The sequence below is a fragment of the Castor canadensis genome, chromosome 2 (assembly GCF_047511655.1).
Source record: "Castor canadensis chromosome 2, mCasCan1.hap1v2, whole genome shotgun sequence".
Lineage (NCBI taxonomy): Eukaryota > Metazoa > Chordata > Mammalia > Rodentia > Castoridae > Castor > Castor canadensis.
The window spans coordinates 171,134,315-171,153,989 of record NC_133387.1 but is presented as its reverse complement, the minus strand read 5'-3'; the positions used below and the strand labels follow the sequence as shown (position 1 = coordinate 171,153,989).

General features: G+C 36.5%; 1 protein-coding gene across 9 annotated transcripts in view; it reads right to left on the bottom strand.

Moving 5' to 3' along the window:
* Positions 1-19,675, bottom strand: part of Cdon (cell adhesion associated, oncogene regulated) — an 89,306-nt gene that overhangs the window by 15,964 nt on the left and 53,667 nt on the right. For 8 of the 9 annotated variants that reach the window (XM_074066407.1, XM_074066406.1, XM_074066408.1 and 5 more), the window contains 8 exons: positions 19,146-19,320; positions 17,098-17,226; positions 13,623-13,826; positions 11,282-11,463; positions 10,702-10,807; positions 6,454-6,576; positions 3,503-3,724; positions 866-1,146 (listed from right to left, as the gene is read on the bottom strand). In XM_074066407.1, the coding sequence (XP_073922508.1) occupies positions 866-1,146; positions 3,503-3,724; positions 6,454-6,576; positions 10,702-10,807; positions 11,282-11,463; positions 13,623-13,826; positions 17,098-17,226; positions 19,146-19,320 (1,422 nt within the window). The remainder of the gene's footprint in view (positions 1-865; positions 1,147-3,502; positions 3,725-6,453; positions 6,577-10,701; positions 10,808-11,281; positions 11,464-13,622; positions 13,827-17,097; positions 17,227-19,145; positions 19,321-19,675) is intronic. The other variant, XM_074066413.1, reaches the window with a different exon arrangement.

Here is a 19,675-nt window from a genome sequence, read left to right as displayed (position 1 = left end):
ATGTTGGCTAGTTATCACTGAATAAGGAATTTTTAAGGGTTTGCCATTCCTTGTAGCTAAAAAAGATAATAATATTCTAAAATGCAAAAAGCTTATAAGTCACAACAACAAAACACACTGGGCAAAACAAACTTGCAATAGATTGAAAGTCATAATTGGTTGCTGGAGGGCTGTTTGTATGGTTTGCACAACACTTTCAAAACTCTGGGTCTAGGGGTGTGGCTTGCTGGTAGAACACTTGCCTTCCATGTGGGAGACCCTGAATTTGATCCCCAGCACAAAAAAAAGTCTGAATTAGGTCCTAGTTGCATATATCTGGTGATTTCCCCTAGATTTACAGATGTCTTGAAGAAGCAGAAAATCTGGCAACATGGGGTCTTCCACCCTGCATAGCAATTGTAGGCACTGAATTACAGCTGCTTTTTAAATGAGGTGCCTGCTGCAGTTTGCTGCTGTGTCCTCTCCAGCATCTTTCTCCCAACGTGTTACAATCAGTTTCCCCATCTGCCAGATTTGAGTTTTAAAACTCAGCTCCACATAATGAAATGTAAAATATCTGGTCTGGACTCTGCACAGTGGTATTTCCATTTCATTTCCGGAACAATTCCTGGTATGTTCTTCACTGGTATCCTGTCAGTGTTAAATAATTAAAAAAGAGACACCATGCTGACCAGTACAATTGTTACCTGATGATAGAAGCCTGACAGATTACTCTGGATCAAGAGCTCCTAGTGATACATGCCATTTTCATTCATGTGAGTCTGTGAAGCCTCTATATTAAAAAAAAGCAAGCATGCTGACCCAGTTCTTGTACTTTGGCACCCTGAGACACAAACAGGCTGTTATTTATAGTTAGGTCTCTTACGTTCACTAGATGGTGAGGATGTTCAAACTCCACATGTGCTCTGGTTAGTGAGTTCGTATGCACAGAGTAAAGTCCTCCATTTAAGCTCCCATTTAGGATTCCATTGATTCCATTAGGGACCTTATGGTGGAGATGGGAGCAACCATTGCTGAGGCTGCCATTGCCTAGAAAGCCTCCATGAACACCCCCATTGATCCTGTTTGTTCCTGAGAGAGTGGGATATTCCACCATCTGCCCATTAATTTCTGACCCTTGGTAAAGATATCCTGGTGGGTCATATTCTGTTAAAAGAGGGGGGGAAAAAAAAAAGTAAAAAACAATAGCCAGATACTGAAAACAACAGTCTTGCTTAGGAAGTTTTATTAATGATACCTTTAAGAAAGTACAAATAGACTAAAATAAGGCATTTTTTAAAATCTTCCCATAAAGCTTTAGTAAGGTGATTGCTGTTATTTTCTTTACAGTGAGGAGATAGCTGGGAACTCTGAGTCAATTATGACTCCATTAATAGGAAGAAAAATTAACTGCAGAAAAATCTTTCATAAGAAAATCAATAAATTGTGTAAGAAAAGCTATCAAAGAATTGGCAACACTAAGAAAAAGTGCTTAAATTCCTACTTCAAAGAGCTGAAAAGAATTGTGCATAACAACAACAAAAGACTTCCTTTAGGTAGGATGTTTCAAGTAGCAATAAATAATACTTTTAAATAGAAGGATGGTACTATGGTTGCATTTGATATTCATATAGCTCCTTGGTCATTGTAGTTCAGGGGAGGTTGTGGGATACCAAAAGCAAAGGGCTATTCTATTTCCTTGTATTAAAAGCATTTAAACAAATTCTGATTTCCAGTGGCACACCTACCAGACATATTTAGGAATGTAAGATACCCTTTAGAAAGTATAGTATCTAAAGTGCATAGGGTTTGTGGTCAGGGTTTTGATAAATTCCTCAAAGGTATGAGAGATCATCAAGACTAGCCCTCCTCACCATAGCTCTTATTCCCTGTGCTTTCTTGCTTAGGTGTGTTTTGTCAGAAGGCCTGCTTATCTTTTACACTAACCTATGTTCTGTGAGAGCAGGGACCATGTTCATTTCATGTATCATTACAACTTCATTGTCCAGCATGGATTCTGGCATTTGGAAGATAAAGAATATCTTCTGCAGGAATGAGTGAATGAAAGCATGTGATTTGAAGGTAAATGGATACAACTGGAAGACATTGTGTTAAGTGAAGTAAGCCCGTTAAGTGAAGACAAAGGCTGCATATTTTCTCTCATATGTGGAACACAGACACAATACAAGTAAGAGCAATATTATGAAAACCTGATCACGCTAAGGGGAGGTCACTAACAGAAAAGGGGGCTAAAAGAAGGAAGTTAAGAAGGTGAATATGGTTGATGAACTTTCTATACAAGAATGAATATAGAATTTTAAATCTGCTGAAATCAGCATAAGAACATGGCTAAGGAAGAAAGGAGAAAAATAGAGGGGATGAACCAATTCAGGTTATAATACATATATACATGGAAATGTTACAATGAAACTCCCTGTATAGCTATCTTAAATAAAAATGCGTTTTTATTGAAATGGAGACCAGTCCTGTCTAGGGGTTGGTACCAGTGGGAGTGTAGAGGATATAAAGAAAGGGTGTAGAAGGATGAATGTAGTGGAACAAATGTACTCATGTATGAAAACTGAAAAATGAGATTACTGAAACTATTCCAGGAATGGGGACGGGGGGTAAAGGAGAATGATGGAGAGGGTGAATTCAACTATGATATGGTGTAAAAACTTTTGTAAATGTCACAAAGTATGCCCAGTAAACAATAACATGATGATAAAATAAATAAAATAATCTCAGAAAAAAAAAAGATTATGGTTTTTTTTCTTGAGTTATTGACATGGGAACTGAAGTGCCTATCTTTGTTGCTGTCCTCTTGCTTGTCTGTCATCCCCATATTCTGGAGCAAAAGGAGCAACCAAAAATCTCCCCACCAAAGTCTGAAATTACAACTTGATCTGGTTAACCTATATTTTAATAGCTAGAGGAACAGGAAAGATAGGTCATTTGTGTCAAAACAGTGCCATCACCAAACCATGCAGGCAAACCTGTTTCTAAACACATTTGGGGGAAAGGATGTCACTTTGGAGCAGTTTGGGTACAATGGATACAGAGACAGAATTGTGTCATCTCCACTTGTGTCACTCCATGACAGTAACTTAAAAAAGTCTTCACCAATCTCCTTTCTATAAAGTCATTTCTAGCCCCTGTTGAACAGACCGAAACCAGCATGAAGATGAACCTAAGGCCACTCCAGAGTTCATTCCTCAAGTACTCATCCTCTTTGGTGATCCAACAAAGCCAGAGTTTCCCAGCAACACATCAGCTATTTAGTTAGAGACCTGTTTAGTTTTGGCTTTGGTGTTTATTTCTATTGGGCAATTTGATTTGATGCTCTACTTACTTCGGCTGACAGCTAGAATGGTTTTAAAGTCACCTCCTCTGAATGATGAGTATCTAACAGGTTTCATACCATGGCACTAATACACAAAAGTGTTAGAATCAATATTTATTCTGACAATATTTTTCTACCCATCTTTAGAAAAATACAAGGAAATACTTATAAATGACTCACTCTGTATGGCATTTTGTTGGCGACTCTTCCACAAGCACATTGCAATGAAAACCATAAGAATGAGGACCATGACACCAAGCACGCAGCCAACAATAAGGTATAACATATCGCTGCTTCTGGCTGGGCTGGTTGCAGGCCCAACATTCCCTCCACTTCCTGAAGAATTGGGAGGTGTACTCAAGTCCTTGACAGGATACTCAGAAGCTCCAGGAACTCGTTTCACTAGTTAAATACAAAAGAAAACATGATGTCAGAGTGAATATAGAGTCTGTAACAATTTACTCTCTGAAGGAGGTCTCTGGTTAGGAATGCAAGCCAGCCTGTTTATGCTCCTGACTGAGATGATCTGACCAACAATGAGTCACAAAGAAGGCTCCAAATTTTAAAATTCTGGTGTGCCAAAGTTTTAGTCCATAAATTTTAGAGCAATCATAAGAGCAGAGAAACATACATACTTGGTCTAACCCAAACTGCTATATGATTGCTTATTTAATTGTACTTGTAGAAGACTCCCAAAGAATGGAAATGAAAATATTCTACTTATGGATGGAACAAAAACTCCTTTCTATCTGATATACTTTGCATGGACAAGACTCAGAATTACACATTTTAGACTTCTATCATGTATATTTAAAAAAACTGCCAATATTAGAAAATATGGCTTTGAACCATATTTTCAAACTATATATATATATGTATATATATATATATATATATATATACATATATATATATATATTTCCAACTATACATAATTACCAAACCACATACATAATATTCAGCATCCCCCAAGGAATCTGAGTCCACATAAATGCAGTACTTTTACCTAATTCATGGGTATTCTGGGCAATCGTGATCACAAAAGCTATTTAACAGGTGGGACTCAAACCCCATTCTATCCATTCCCAAATCTCATGTTCTTACTGCTCTAAATGTTATAGCAAAGATGTACAGCATAGTGGTTGACAGCCCAGTCCTGGAACTAGACTGCCTAGGTTTACAACTCTGCTCCACCATTTGTCATTAGCTGTATGATTTTTACCTCACAAACCCAAGTTCTACCTACTCAACAAACAACATTCAATTGGAGTTTAATTTTCGAGCAAAAATCAACTACACAAACAAAGCTGAGACTAAGAAGCTGTCTCTCAAAAGAATGTGCTCTACACCAGAAACTAGATGAGTACTTAGCAGAAACTCTAAAGGAAATTATTCTCCAGGTGGTATGTTAGATTGTAAAATCCTAAGATCCCTGTCAAACCTAAAGAAAATAAAAAGGTTTCTCAGAAAAAATGGATGTTCCCTATTATACATTAAAGGTCATAATTACTAATGAGTAAGTCCTTCAGATTTAATCACTCTATTTATTCTTTATTTAATTGTAAGTCTACCAAATTTGATCTGGTTTCAACCTCTTGTTAAAGTCAAAGGCTAAGGACAGATAGTTGGTATTGGATAGTGAGGAGACAGACTCATTAAAATCAATAAGAAGAGACAGCTGATAGCCTTAAATAAGAAAGGTGAAGTAAAAAAAATGAAGAGAAACTGAAGAGCTAAAGGAAAAATCATGGTAACCTCTGATCTTAAATGGGAAGAGAAAAGGGTCATCTTTCAACACCTCTGTCATCATGAAAATCTCACTGAATTACTAACAATAAAACAATCATTGTTTACAAGAACAGGAGTCACTTTTTGTAAAATTAAGTTAAAGTACGTATCATATATTCCATCTAAATAGGCCAGAAATCATGTAATCTATTTTAGAAAGTCACTCAATAGGAACAGTTAACATTTTAAAGAAGTTTTTCATTTTTCTCTAACTTGAAAATAAAGTCAGTAGGTAGAATCTTTTATTCCCCAGAAAAGTCAAATAATGAGGTCCACTACTCTAAACACAGTTAAACTATTATAAACTGCATTATAACATTGTCATCAGTTCTTTCTTCTTTTCCTTCCTTCCTTTCTTTCAGTGCTGGAGATCAAACCCTGGGCTAGGTAAAGGCTCTGCAACAAAATTATGCCCTCAGTATAGATTCTTAAATTTCTACTTAAATATATACACACACACACACATACACACACACACACACACACACACACACACACACATAACCTTTACATAACCTATATACAATTATTTACACACACACACATAAATAACCTTCATTCAAGAAACCACTTTGAGCATATTGCCATGATTTAGATATGGTTTGATTGTATCTCACCCTGCAAGAGTTCATTGGTTGAGAGCTTGGTCCTCAGTGTGGCAATCTTAAGAGGTAGTGGAACCTTTAAGAGGTGGAGCCTGGTGGGAAATCACTGGCGGTACTGTCCTTAGAAGGAACTAATATAGTTCTCATGAGATTCTCATTTGTTCTCACAAGAAGTTTGTTATACAAGAACAAGCCCGATCCCTTCCTGGTCATTCTGACTTTCTGTCTCATCAAGTAATTTCTTCTTCTTTTGTGCACTCCTATCACTGTGATGCCATACCATGCCCTTGACCTCCAGAATTGTAAGGTAAATAAACCGCCTTTCCTTATAAAGTACTCAGTCTTAGGCATTTCATTATAGTAAGAGGAAAACGATTAATACACATATGTAGCATTCCTCCTTAATTCTTATATACTTTTGTTAGTATTCTAATTTTCACAGAAATTTCAGAAACTAGTCACTAAATCTCTTCATGGAGAAAAACAGAATGGAAGTGATTTACTCAGAATCATAAAAAAGTTAATGAACAGGATTACTGCTTATGTAGACAATTTTTTAGACAAGTGTTGTAGCCCATACTATACTTTTATGGGGAAGGTCTAAATGTATACATCTAGAAAATGGCCCAAAACAGAGATTTCCTTAGGGAAATATATCAATAGTCCAAAGAAGTAATCTAGAGTTTTAGAATTCTAGCACTGGCCAGGAAAAAGGCACAATTCTCACCCATCTCCTACCTTTAGTCTCGCAGATCATCACGTTGCTGAACTCACTCTCTCCTCCTTCATTGAAACACTGCATTTTGATGTCATAGGAGGTTTCTGGCTGTAGGTGACCAATCATGTGCCACTGCTTTGAACCTAGAAAAGAGAATAAAAGATAATCTAAATGACATCAATGTAATTAATTACTCAGTATTTTCAGAGTGAGGTTGGAGCAGTAGACATCACCATGCAGCACAGTTTATGTGATAAAGATGTATTGCATGTAAGTATTTTAGTAATACATCCCAGGTTAATAGCATTTCTTTTGAGTGACATGAAAGAAAGATAAAGAAATAAACCAAACTGAAGCTATATCTGTGTGTTGGTAGTAAAACTTATTGAAAACAATTAGTGGTTAAAAAAAATAAATAATAAATAAAAAGAAAAACAATTAGTGGTGAGCCTTTCAAAAAGTACATATTAACTTCATGTACAGGTTAAGAAAAAAAACAACTCAAGTCCTTTGGTCCCTATTTCAGCCCAGCAAATTAATACGCTATATCCACCCACCAAAAAGCAATAGTTCCTATGAGATCAGCAAACAGTGCATCACCCAGTGCAAGTGACCAGTTATAAGAAAGACCTTCACAAAACGCTCTGTTCCATTGCCATGGGCACAACATAGACTGACATATAAACAAATGGCTTAATAACTCACTGAGAATTCACAAAAAGTATGAAAAGCTATGAGAAACCTCGTTGCTACTCTCTATGCTACGTTTTCTTTGAGCCAGGATCTCCCAACCACACAAGTATCTCTAATAGAATGATTCTGTTATCCATGGCACGCAGCCAACATTTCATTTAGAAACACTCTGAAACTGAGCACTCCCGTATAAATCACTCTCCATTTTCACTTCCATGGACCTGTGACAAACTTTCATAAACAGGACACTTTGGCCAGATTTAATTAACTCTTCAAGCACTCTTAATCCCTCTTATAAAGCAACTCTTCAAACTGTTCCCACTGTTTCTTAGAAATTTAAGTATACCACCAACTGATTTAAGAATTAATTAAAGGGAGAGGAAAACAAAACAAAACAAAATAAAGCCACACTAGTAAGTCAAATCTACTTGGCTGACAGAACCTGTATCACAGGCTCCTTTCTAAACCAACACAGACAAAAAACATTTCAATCTGGAAGCACAAGCCCCTTTTCAACTTACCAATACAAAACCCCTCACTAAAACAGACTCACATTTTCTAAGGGAGAAAATCTGCTTGTTTTAGAATCAAGAGTCTCTGCAAGACTCAAGAAGTGAGGAATTCTATGCCCCATCTATAAATGTCAAGAGACCCACCACCCTTAATTTTTTTTTTCCACTCAAAAACTGATTGAAGCTGGAATAGGCTTATTTCTAAAAGTCTAAAAACTTCCCAAAAGACTTCTATTTTTACTCTAGCCTTAGGTCTTTCCTAACCTGGTCCTACACTCACCTATTATAAACATTCTCTTGAATAATTATTATACTAGACTTGAAGATTTCCTTGCATAGCACTAGTAAAAATGGAGTCAAATTAGGTTTCTGATATGTTGGAAGAAAAAAATAGTTAAAATAATACATATCATGTTAGATTCATATTCTATTGTTATAACAATTCTTCCAATGACTATAAGTACAAAATAAATCAGCAAACAAGAAATTTTTACTGATTATTGATAAGTAAAATAAGTGCATTATTAGGTTTAAAGACAATCAGTCAGCATATATCCTTTGCTAAACAGGCAATTATTTTCCCAAAGGACACTTTAGAAAAGGTAAGGTCTTAACACAGAGAGAACCAAATGTATGGACTTAAAGATGAGAATGAGCTTTGAAACACTTATTTATTTGGAACATGACTTAACTTTACAAGATACTAATATTAACACAAAATTGTTAGTATGATGGAGACCGGTAAACTTTGCCTAAGTGTAAAACTTAATTTAGAAGATGGGATAACTTAATTAGTATAATTATTCTCTTCCCATGTTCTTTTATGATTGTTTCAACTTTTTAAAAGCTTAAAGTTTTGATTGGTAAACAAAAGTAATCAAAAACTTTTAAAGAAAATTTTAGGTACAAAGGGTGAGTATTTTTGTTCCTGGGTTTGGGGGAACAGACCAATAGTTCCAACTCCACAAAAAGAATTTCAAATGCATAAACTTGAAAATAAGGAATAAGCAAATTACACAGCACAGTGGAACCCACTTAAACATCTAACTTCTCAGTATATTACATTTATAAACAAGTTCTCTGTAAACCATAGGCAAAACTCACATTTTCAGATACTACCACTAGATACAAAGGCTTTGTTAAACTAATTTCCAAGTTCCGTGCTCAGTACTCAGATCACAAAAGTCTGTAAATTTTAAAGACTTTTCTAGAGAACACAGTTTAAAAACTGCTTATAATGTGTATTCCTAGAAAGTTCATCTAGGAAGGGATGGGAGAGACAAAGAGACAGAAACAGAGACAGATAATTCATTTACATTTGCTTTGTTTAAAACAATTTTATGACAAGTGGTTAACTACTATCAAAAAAGTTTTTAAACAAAAATCTGACATTCTTACTCCCCAAGACTTCTCTCACTCAAGACAGCTACATCTTGACTTCTAAGAGCACAGAATAGTTCCTCTATTCAAAAAATATTTATTGTGTATCTACCCTCCCTCCCTCCTTTGCTCTCTCCCTTTATTTTGGTGCCAGGAACATGATCCACTACATTTTTCTTCTTTCTTCCTTTTCCTTTCCCTTCCCCTTCCCTTCCCCTTTCTTTCCTTTCCCCTTTCCCCTTCCCTCTTCCCTCCCCTCCCTTCCCTTCATCTTCCTCTCCTCTTCTCTCCTCCCCTTCCTTCTTTCCTTCCTTCCTGTGCCAGGAACTGAGCTCAGGGCTTCCCACATGCTAAGCACTGCTCTATCACTGAGCTACACACCTAGCCAAGACATTTAATATTTCAAAGAATCAGAATGTTGGAGTGAAAAGAAACCTTGGAAGACGTCTTCCTCTCAAAGCAAGAATCACATCCAAGATATTACAAAAAAATTAGGCATCCAGTTTCTATCAACACTTCTAAAATTTGGGAATCTATTACCCTGTGAGAAAACACAGATGTGTTATGTTAGAAAATCTTCCGCATAATCTCCCCTCCTTTGATTGACGTAGCAACTCTTTCACATAACAATCCTTAAATATCTAAAAACAGCTATCATGTTGTTTCTGTCAGTCTTCTTTTTTTCCAGCCTGAGCATTACTTGACATTCATTCTTTTGTTATTTTTGGACTTCATAGATTTGCTCATTCATTCAATGCTCACCACTGAAGGGACTAGGAATATAGCAGTGGGAAAAAGGTCCCAGGCCCACAGGACTTTAGTATTTAGTAGGGGAGATAAATGTTAAGCAAATAATTTCAAATACACTCATATATTTAAACTTTGATAAGTTCTATGAAATAAACACAAAGAATTTATTTTTGGTTAGAACTTTAGGGATGATTTGTATGAGGTACTGCTATTTAAGCATCCAATAGAGAAAAGTGAAAATACCTACATAAAATGTTAGGAGAGAGGAACAGTGGTTGGAACCACCCTGCGCCAAAGTTCTGAAACAAAAAAAGTCTTGGTGCTTAAAAGGAAACTGAAAGAAGCCTGGTGTGACAAGCTCCCAAAAGAGAAAGACTGTAAAAGAGACGTAGCTGAGGGTGGAGGTAGGAGCCACCCAGGTCACATGGGGCCATTGGATCAGGCCATATGCAGAATTCTGGATTAAATTTTAAATGCAGTAGAAAAGCCATTTCAACACCCTTCACCATCTTGTATGCTTGCTTTGTCCTCTACAATGCATTCAAATTTCTCAGCATCTCTAGAAGTGCACACATGTGATCTTTCTACTACAGATGTCAAAAAAAAGTTTGAGCAAGACATTGTTAGACATAGCTACAAGTCGCAATTGATTTTTACCCTCAAGTATAAAACAAAACAGAAATCAAAATCTTTTTCAGATGAACTACTGAAAAATCCTATCTTCCTCCATACTTTCAAAACTGTCTCAGCAACAAAAAATGTAAGGTACTATATATATATGTTAAACTGAAAAAATTGGCTTCCAACAGCAATAATGAACCTACCATTTCATTATTTCCTCTATCTTAGCTGTGATAATGTGCTCCATAATGTTTATAAACCCTGTCCCTTCAAAGCTCCTTTGTGGGGACTCCAGCTTACCAGGGGACTTACCTTCTACAACATCCCTCTTGTAGTCACTGTCATTGTCACTATCTGTTGGTCGGTAGTAGATATAAAATCCTTGAATGGGAGTGTTATTGTTACTTGATGGAATATACTAAAAAAACAGAGGTAAAGACTTGTCAAAGATAAAAATGAAAGCAACTCTCATATCCATTCAGATTTATCTGTATGGTAATATTTTTCTAGCCTTATTTTATAAACATAACTTAATAGCCATTTTTAACTTAATTCAAAGATATTAAAATCATTTCCCTTACTGGAGAGCTAAACAAAAATAAAGCAGTAGACACTTTACTAAGTTCGAAGATAAAAGTATACTTGGTTCAAAATAAATAAATCACAAAACAGCAGTTAAGTTAACAACACTTGGATAAGTGACAAAGAAACATTAGTTTTACTTTTAACACTGCTCCTCTTAGAACATGTGCTTTTAGACAAACATTGATGCCCTTCTACTTCCCCTCAATTAAAAGTTCAATAATTTGTTGTTCACAGTATCATATCATGAGAATATTAAACTGTTGACATGCCAAACCAGGAAATCTCACTAGAAAAGAAATTTACATACCGTCCATTTTAGCATGATCTGAGTATCACTGACAGCCTCTGTGTATGCAATGTGAGGTCCAGTTATTGGACGGTTGGAGAAACGACTAGGGAAGCCAGCCACTTGGTAAGGACGGGATGCTGAACTCCGAAAACTCTCACCATAATGGTTGATGGCAATGACTCTAAATTTGTATATTGAACCTTTGGGGAAAAAACAAAAACAAAAACCATCATAACTATGGAAAGCTATAATAATGGCTGGGGAAGTAGCACAGTAGCAGAGTGCTTGCCTAGCATGAACTAGGCACTGCTTTCCATCCCAAGCACAAAGGAAAAAAGGAAGAAGAGCTCCAGCAAAGCATCAAGAAAAAGGTAGAATGTTAAAAATATGACAGTTATGTTTAAGTGTCTGTCTACTATAACAATAACAGTCTCTAAAACCTGTATAGTACATAGATTTCCACCTACTTGCCAATTTCAGTCAGCCGAGAGACTTGTGTTCAGGACCTTATTAGGAGTCACCAAAAATGAATACTATAAAAGACTAATGATGGGAGCAGGTAGAAGATAGGAAAGAGGACATTGTCCTTTTTACCATCCCATTCAAAGTCATACCCATCAAAGACAATATTAGTTGAAGTATCTGTTCTTTTCATTTCTAAAGAAACAACTGAAGCAAAGTTTAATATGCTGAACACATTTATAAAAAGGCACTGTGTAGGTGACAGCAGATGCTACTCTGGTTTCAAAGATAATAGGGTGGGTGGGGGGGACAGCAGATTTAAACTATAGCAGAAGGAACTTATTTTGATTAGATATTAAGAACTAAAAATTACTAAAGACTGTGTCAGTCAGGTGCCGGTGGCTCATGTATATAATCCGAACTACTCAGGAGACAGAGATCGGGAGAATCATGGTTCAAAGCCAGCCCTGGCAAATAGTTTGAGACCCTATCTTGAAATTACCCAACACAAAAACACAGCTGGTGGAGTGCCTGCCTAGCAAGCATGCTAGGGTTTGAACTCTAGTGCTGCCAAAAAAAAAGCTAAGACTGTGAAATTTTGAAAATTATGAATCTAAAGAATAAATTGAAATCCTAAAGCAAGTTTCCTAACCACTCAAAAATAATCATTGGGTTTCTGTTTCTTTCAGAGTTTCTTGGCAGTACTAGGGTTTAAACTCAGAGTTTTGCACTTGTGAGGCAGGCACTCTCCCACTTAAGTCACACTTCGAGTATCACTGGGCTTCTGACGACAATATTTTCAGTCTATAAAATATTACTTACCTTTACCCACATTTAAAACTGCTACTTTCTGCCAACTACACCTATTTGCTCATTACCTGGTTAGAAAAACACAGGCACTGGCTACTAATGTTCATGTAAAAGTCCAGAAACAAAGAGGATCATATATCTAAGTGAATAAAACCAAATGTTTATTTACGCTTTTTCTCTTTTGCAGATCAATCTCTTTCACACATCCTCAAGATTTTGGTGGGGGGTGTTGGGAGGTGATCCTCTGCTGAAACAAGATTTAGTATACTCTTTGAAAACAAAACTTATAGAAAACACAAGTGTTAATTGTGTCATTTCCATAAGACTAAGCACTTAGGTATAATTATGCTTAGATTCAGCAGTAGATCAATTTTAGTCAAATAATACTTTTTCTCTTACACAGAAAAATGCCTATATATACATACACATGAAGATGTTCGCCATGGTATTTCTAATTGCAGGTAAGTAGCCCCAGTTTAAAATCCAGAAATAAAGAATGGTTAAGGACTGAGGTTGTAGCTCAGTAGCAGAACACTTGCCCGGTGTTCACAAGGCCCTGGATTTGGTTCAAAGCACCGACAGAAACAAACAAAAAGAATGGTTAAGTAAGTTATGACATATATATATAAGGTAGATACATAAGTAGTAAAAATCAAGTTTTTGAAGAATTTTAATGGTATCAGAAAAATGTATATAATATGGGAAAAGGGGATACAAAACAGTATTTATGGCATGGTTCCAGAGTATATTAAAGACAGAGAACAAGTTAGAGAGAAATATATCAAAATTTAAACACTGATGTCTCTGAAAGAGTGGATTTCAGATGACCTATTCTTTTCTTTATATTCTATTTTCAGGAGCTGACAGAGTGGCTCAAGTGGTAGAGCGCCTGCCTAGCAAGTATGAGGCCCTGAGTTCAAACTTAGTGCCACCCAAAATATATATATATATATATATATATATATATATATATATATATATTCTATTTTCAAATTTTTATAGAATAAAGTAAGACCATTAAAAATATGCAATTAATGTTAGCACTATAGTTAAAAAAAAAAAAAAAGTAATGTTTGAATATTACTACCTGGTTCTAAACTACGAACTTCCACAGAGAGTCTGGAAGGAGGGATATCTTCGGCTGCCACCAGCCAGTCACTAGTCCTCATCCGTTTATATTCAACCTTGAAGGCAGTGATTGGAGAACCACCATTTGCCCGGGGAATCCATGTGACATACACTGATGTTTCTGATGCAGTGGAGATAGTGGGCCGATCTGGGGCCTCTGGAACTGAAAATGTAAACATTTCACAGTGTCACAGACAAGAATAACTTACATAAACTGTAAGGGAGAAATCCTAAATCTTCTGGCATTAAAGGTTCCTCATCAAACTTTTTTGTCAGCACTAATATTATGGATATCTTCTGGTCCTCTGTTAAAAGCTAATGGGAAATAGAATGGTCAAAACCAGGAACTCTGAGAGACTGAAAGTAATCAGTATGATAATTTCAACTATGCTGTTTTGATTCATGACTAAAACAATGTGCACATAATTGTTATTTGGTGCTTCAAGTCTGTTTCTGGATATAGGTAATAATAAATTCTCCCAATTATGTGTTATCTTATTTAAGTGTTTTTCTTCATCCATCCAAATTATATAAAACACATTCAGCAACTATTACTGTAATATTCTACTTTAATATACCTCAAGGCTACAGGAATTAATACTCCAAAATACAGACTGCAAGCAGCAAGAATGATAAAATTTGACTGATAAAAATCAATACTGATAATAATCAGAGAAGAGAATGTGCTCAAGATGAAAGCAGGAAGACAGGATGCACAGTTAAATAAAGAAAGGTACTATCAGAAAGGTGGTCCACATAAGAATGTAGAAAAGGGGGTCTGGCAGCTTACAGTTTAGTATTTGCTAATCCACAAATTAGACTGGACCCTGTGGAAGGTAGAAACATCAGCCATTTAAATCATGTACTAAGTCCTCTCGCTGACCAAGCAATCTGGTGGTTGTGGGAAACAAGGACACAATCTGACCTATATAGGCAAGTTACATTGCAAACTAGTACACTGCCATTCCAGTTTACATAAGTCACATGTGAGTTTTGTAAACATGAGCTGGTTCTCAAGAGACCAATAACCTTTTGGCATGCTGACAGTGGATTTCTAAAGCTAGAACATGGAAGGCCAACACGGGCCATGGTGACCTACTATGGTGAAGGCACCAAAGGAGCCCTGACTGTCATCTAGCCTATGTCATGCTCCTCAAGCAACGTGCTCTGTCTCAACACCCATTCAAACCTCACTACAAACACAAGAAAGAAGAAATAATGTTGAGCATGGTACTTACATGGAGAAAGCTAGAGAATTTTAAGAACTGATTGCTTAAGAGATACAAAGAGGAAAGTATTTAAAGCAGGCAACTGTGAGTGATACTTACTGTATTCCTTTCAATTAGAAAGCAATGGAAACAATGAATAGAACTGTTAGTGCATCTTTTTAAATACTGGAAAACCAATGATTTCCTTATGTTGACTCATATGAAGTTCAAATTCATCAAACTCCACAAATCAAACAGGAAAAGAAAGTTACTGGAGATTATCTCTACAGAGAAGAGTACCTTCAGTATCTAAAAGAAACAGCATGTGACCTTTAACAGTTGCACTTGGAGTTGGAAAACCTGGGTTTGAATAACAATTTCACCACTATCTAGATGGCCTCAGTCATGCTGTGAAACATCCTGGAGCCTCAGTTTCCACATCTGTAAAAGGGATGTACTACCTTCTTCTTATGGATGTTAAGAAGATCATATAAATCACTTTTGATTATGTCTGCTGAGATAGTTCCAAACTCATGATTTCCAAAACTAAATCTGTAGTCTTCACTTAAAATCTCTTATTACCCATCTTGGTAAATGGTCCCTAGTTGCCCAAGCCCAAGTCACCATCTTTGTCCCTCTCACTCAATGCAGATTCCATTCCCCTAATCTCATCAGTGCCTTCCTTTCCCTTCACTCACACTACATAATACTTAGTATTTCTCTAGCTTTATCTTTTGCTATTCCTCCTTTTTCCCTCTTTAAAATTCTCTAGAGTTCTTCATAGCTCCCAGGGAAAGAGTAAAATTTTAAGTGTATCATACAAGGTGCTAGATACCTACCTGCTTCCCCTTCCCTGACAATATTACCCATAGCAACTAGTCACACCAAATAAAATCTAATCACTAAATGAAATAGAACACATCATTTATCTATCGCGCCCACAAGGGGCTATCTTTTTCCTAGAACCTCTTTTCCTGTTTCTTCATCTCATTATATCATCCTTATCCTTTGAGGCTTAGCTCAGATTGCTGAGCTAATGCTCTATAACTCATGGAGGAATGGTGTGATCCCATAATACTAAGGGTGCAATTATAAGCAGAATGAACAAAATCATTATGATTGCTTTATTTGTCTATAATTATTTTATTTGTCTATATTGCCTACTCTGTTGTTACAGGCTTAGTCTATTTCATCTACTCATTGGTATGGGTTTACATTTCTGCCCTGCCCATTACACTGTAAACTCCCTGAAAGAAAAGATTATTTTATCTCTGCTATTCCCAGCAGAGAACACAGTGTCTTCTACAGGGCGTGTTAAATAAATAATAAAGTATTTGCTTTTCAGATGTTAGCTTTATTCACACAAAGCTAATACCAATATAAATAATCTGCTTAAGATAGCCGAAATGTGTCCCTGATGTGAAAGTACTCAGGTACACAAAGCTCACAATATTGAAGCAGGGAGTTCAAAGTGTTAGGATCTGCTTTTGCCTAAGATCAATTCATGGGAAATTATAAAATTATGTGAGCCAAGTCTGAAAACTCTTAGAGCTCCATGTGAAATGTTGAGCCTTCCCTAGATGTCCTGACATTAGCACAAGTAGCACATCAGGGAGCTCGGTGTGGAGCTCAGTGGTGGAGCGCTTGCCTAGCACGTCCACTGCCCTGGGCTCCATTCCCAGCATCACGAAAATAAAAAAAACAATAAACAGCACATTAGACTAGAACTGGTATGCATGAGATTTACATACTAAAAAGAGGTCTTTTGAAATTTTTATTGCTCAGACATTTAAAATTCAGAAGATTAACTAGATGTACCAACAAAGGTGAATGTGAAATGTAATCTTTAAGCACAATAATTTATCATTGATACCATCACACATTTTGATAAGACACAAACACAAAATATTGGGCTTTCAGAATTCAAAATATAAATTTAGTTTTCTTGCCAAAGAGGAGCTAGAAAAACTCTGAATGTGAGTTATAAAAACTTAATTGCAGAAAATTTTGAATCTGAGTTTAAAAAATCAAATTCTAATCATGACACTGAGTTGCCAATGTTTAAATCTAAGACATTAAAAATGGTTGAAACAGTATGTAGAAGAGTTATGTGGTAGGATATAATCTAAATAACAAACATCCCATTCCATCCCACCTCCCAAAAGCCTGAAACAGGGTAATTACATTTATAAACAAAATGGATAAAATGAAGATTCTTTTCTTTACCTCCACTATGCCTAGAGGAATCTGTAAGCACCACTCCAAAATTGTTTGCAGCCTCTGAAACAACAGGATGTTTAGGGACGCCCATGGGTGGAGAGGATGCCTGGGTATTTTTTGATGATACTGTCTTTTCTAAAAAGGTTAAAAAGGAAAATTGTAATATAAGCTTATATACATAAACTTAAAAAAAAGTCCAGTGAAACATAACTGGTCTATAGACATGGATATGAACTTACTTGCCACATCTAACACCTACATTTAAATACATAGCTGATGTTAGGAACTCACAAAAAATTACTTTGTCTTTTCTCTAGGCTCTTTAAGAGAAAGCTAAAATGTATCTTTCTTCATTTTACTAACTTTTTTTAACACGTGGAAAAGTCAAATGATTAGAGTGAAGGTTTTCATTTACTCAATTTTCCATTTTACTCTATATATAAATTCTAAAACAAAATTCATTAAAGAACTTCTGCTAAGCTTTTTCACAGAAAAAAGTCACAATAAATTTTAATATTTCGATAGGCAAAAAGTGAAAATGAACAACTTTTCAAAACTAATACAAAATTATTCAGTATTTATAGGTCAGACTATAAATAACTAAGGACTAATGGTGAAAATTAACTGAGATACCTTTAAAATAGAAAGTACTCGCTGTTTCCTGGCCAGACTCAGAAATTAGATGAAAGGGTCTTTTTCAAAAGTCACTAGATAACTTCTTCTCAGTCATCAGACCTTCTTTCTATTGTAGTGCCAAACTACTACAGGGCCATGGACATGCTAGGCAAGCACTCCACCTTGAGCTATGCACCCAGCTATGTGCTTCTTGTGATTGCACTCATATGTCAGGACACTAGAGAAGTTTCAACATTTCACTATTGAGCTCTAAGAGTTTCCAGATTTCCCTCCCATATTTTTATAGTTTCCCATGCAAGTGCAGGTCCTAATTCTCTTCCACCAGGTTCCCATCTCCACCCATTAAGTCATTCAGTACATTTCCAGTCAAGCTTCTGAGGCCTCTTCAATCCAGCCTTCCCTCACAGACTGCCCCACAGGAAGAAGATCCTTTTAGAAATCTCTCAAAGTGCTTGTCATATTCTGGTGTCTTTGCCTCCACCCCTCCTTTCCTCCAGTCCACCCATATCCCACAGCCTTCCGTTAGAACAGATGACCCACCATGTCACTCCTCTTGCTCAGGTGCTCCAGCAATCCCATTTCACTCAGAGGTCCCACCAAAGTCCTTACAAGATCCACAGGACACTGTGAGTGGTCAGCTTGTCTTCTCACTAAGACCTTTCCACATTGGCTTCCCCATTTAACTTGCTGTCACAGTGGCCCCATGTTATTCCTAGCATACACCAAGCACATCCCCCCTCAAGGTCTTGGCACTTGTTCTCTGCTGAGCATTCTTTCCCCAGATAGCCACATGATTTTTTACTTCCTCTCCTGTAAGCCTGCTTAGCTACCAACTACTCAAGAGGACTTTCCTGGCCATCTGCTTAAATGGTTACAGCTTCTACCCCAAATACTTTCCGTATCATTCCCCTAACTTATTTCTCTTGTTAATACCACCTTCTAATGTACTTATAACTTAGGGAGGAGACTCTTTCACCTAGAATGCAAGCTCTGTAAGGGCAAGGAGTTTTGGCTATTTTGTGTACTGCATGACACATGGAGGGCATTCAGTTAATACAAGAACTAAATTGAGATCTATCTTGGAGACTGACATTTAATTGTGCATCTTACCTTCCTTATCAAAGTATAAGCTCTACTGGGATAGCTCTTGTCTTGACCATCTCTGTCTTCCCTGCATCACTTAAACTGTATGTCATGAGTCATCACTCATGACTGTATGTCATGAGTTTTCAAAAATTTCTATAGAATATTAGATGGAAAAGGAAAATACAACCTCCCAAATGTGCCTACCCCCAAAAGGTGCTATAATAAACTTGTTTAGTGAGCTAATACCTAAGAATTTCTACTATTCAAAAGAATTCTTACTACTAAATTGACATCAAGACATCTAGCTCACTCAGGTGGAAGATGATACTCACCCTTGCTGGTCCGGAAGGTAAGCATGGCAGGCTGTCCTTCACCTGCTGTACTTCTTGCCACCATCAGAACTTCATAAAGACTTGATGGCTCCAGTTCAGTTAGATGCAGCTCATTTTCACTCCCTGGGACTCGAACCGTGTGCCAACTTCCCACTGCACCAGTACCATCCTCCAGCTGCTCAAGAGAAATCCAAAAAAAAAAAAAGGGAGATGGAGGGCAAGAATCTCTCCTCCAAATTTGATAAAAGCTAGAATTCATTTAATTCTAGAGGAGTTTTGGGAAGCAATGTGTCACTGTAAGTAAAAGGGACACGATGTTCTTCACATTAACAAATATAAGGAGCAAGTAATTTTCACTATTAAAAAAACTCCTAGCTAAGTTTTCCCTGCCAGAGTCTGTTGCCTTTACCTAGAATGGGGATAGTTACCTCCTTTTCTATTGGGCTAAGGGAAGAATAAAATAAGTACATAATATTATTGGTAATATACAGTACATAAAATGAACATGTAAATTAAGATAGATATAATAA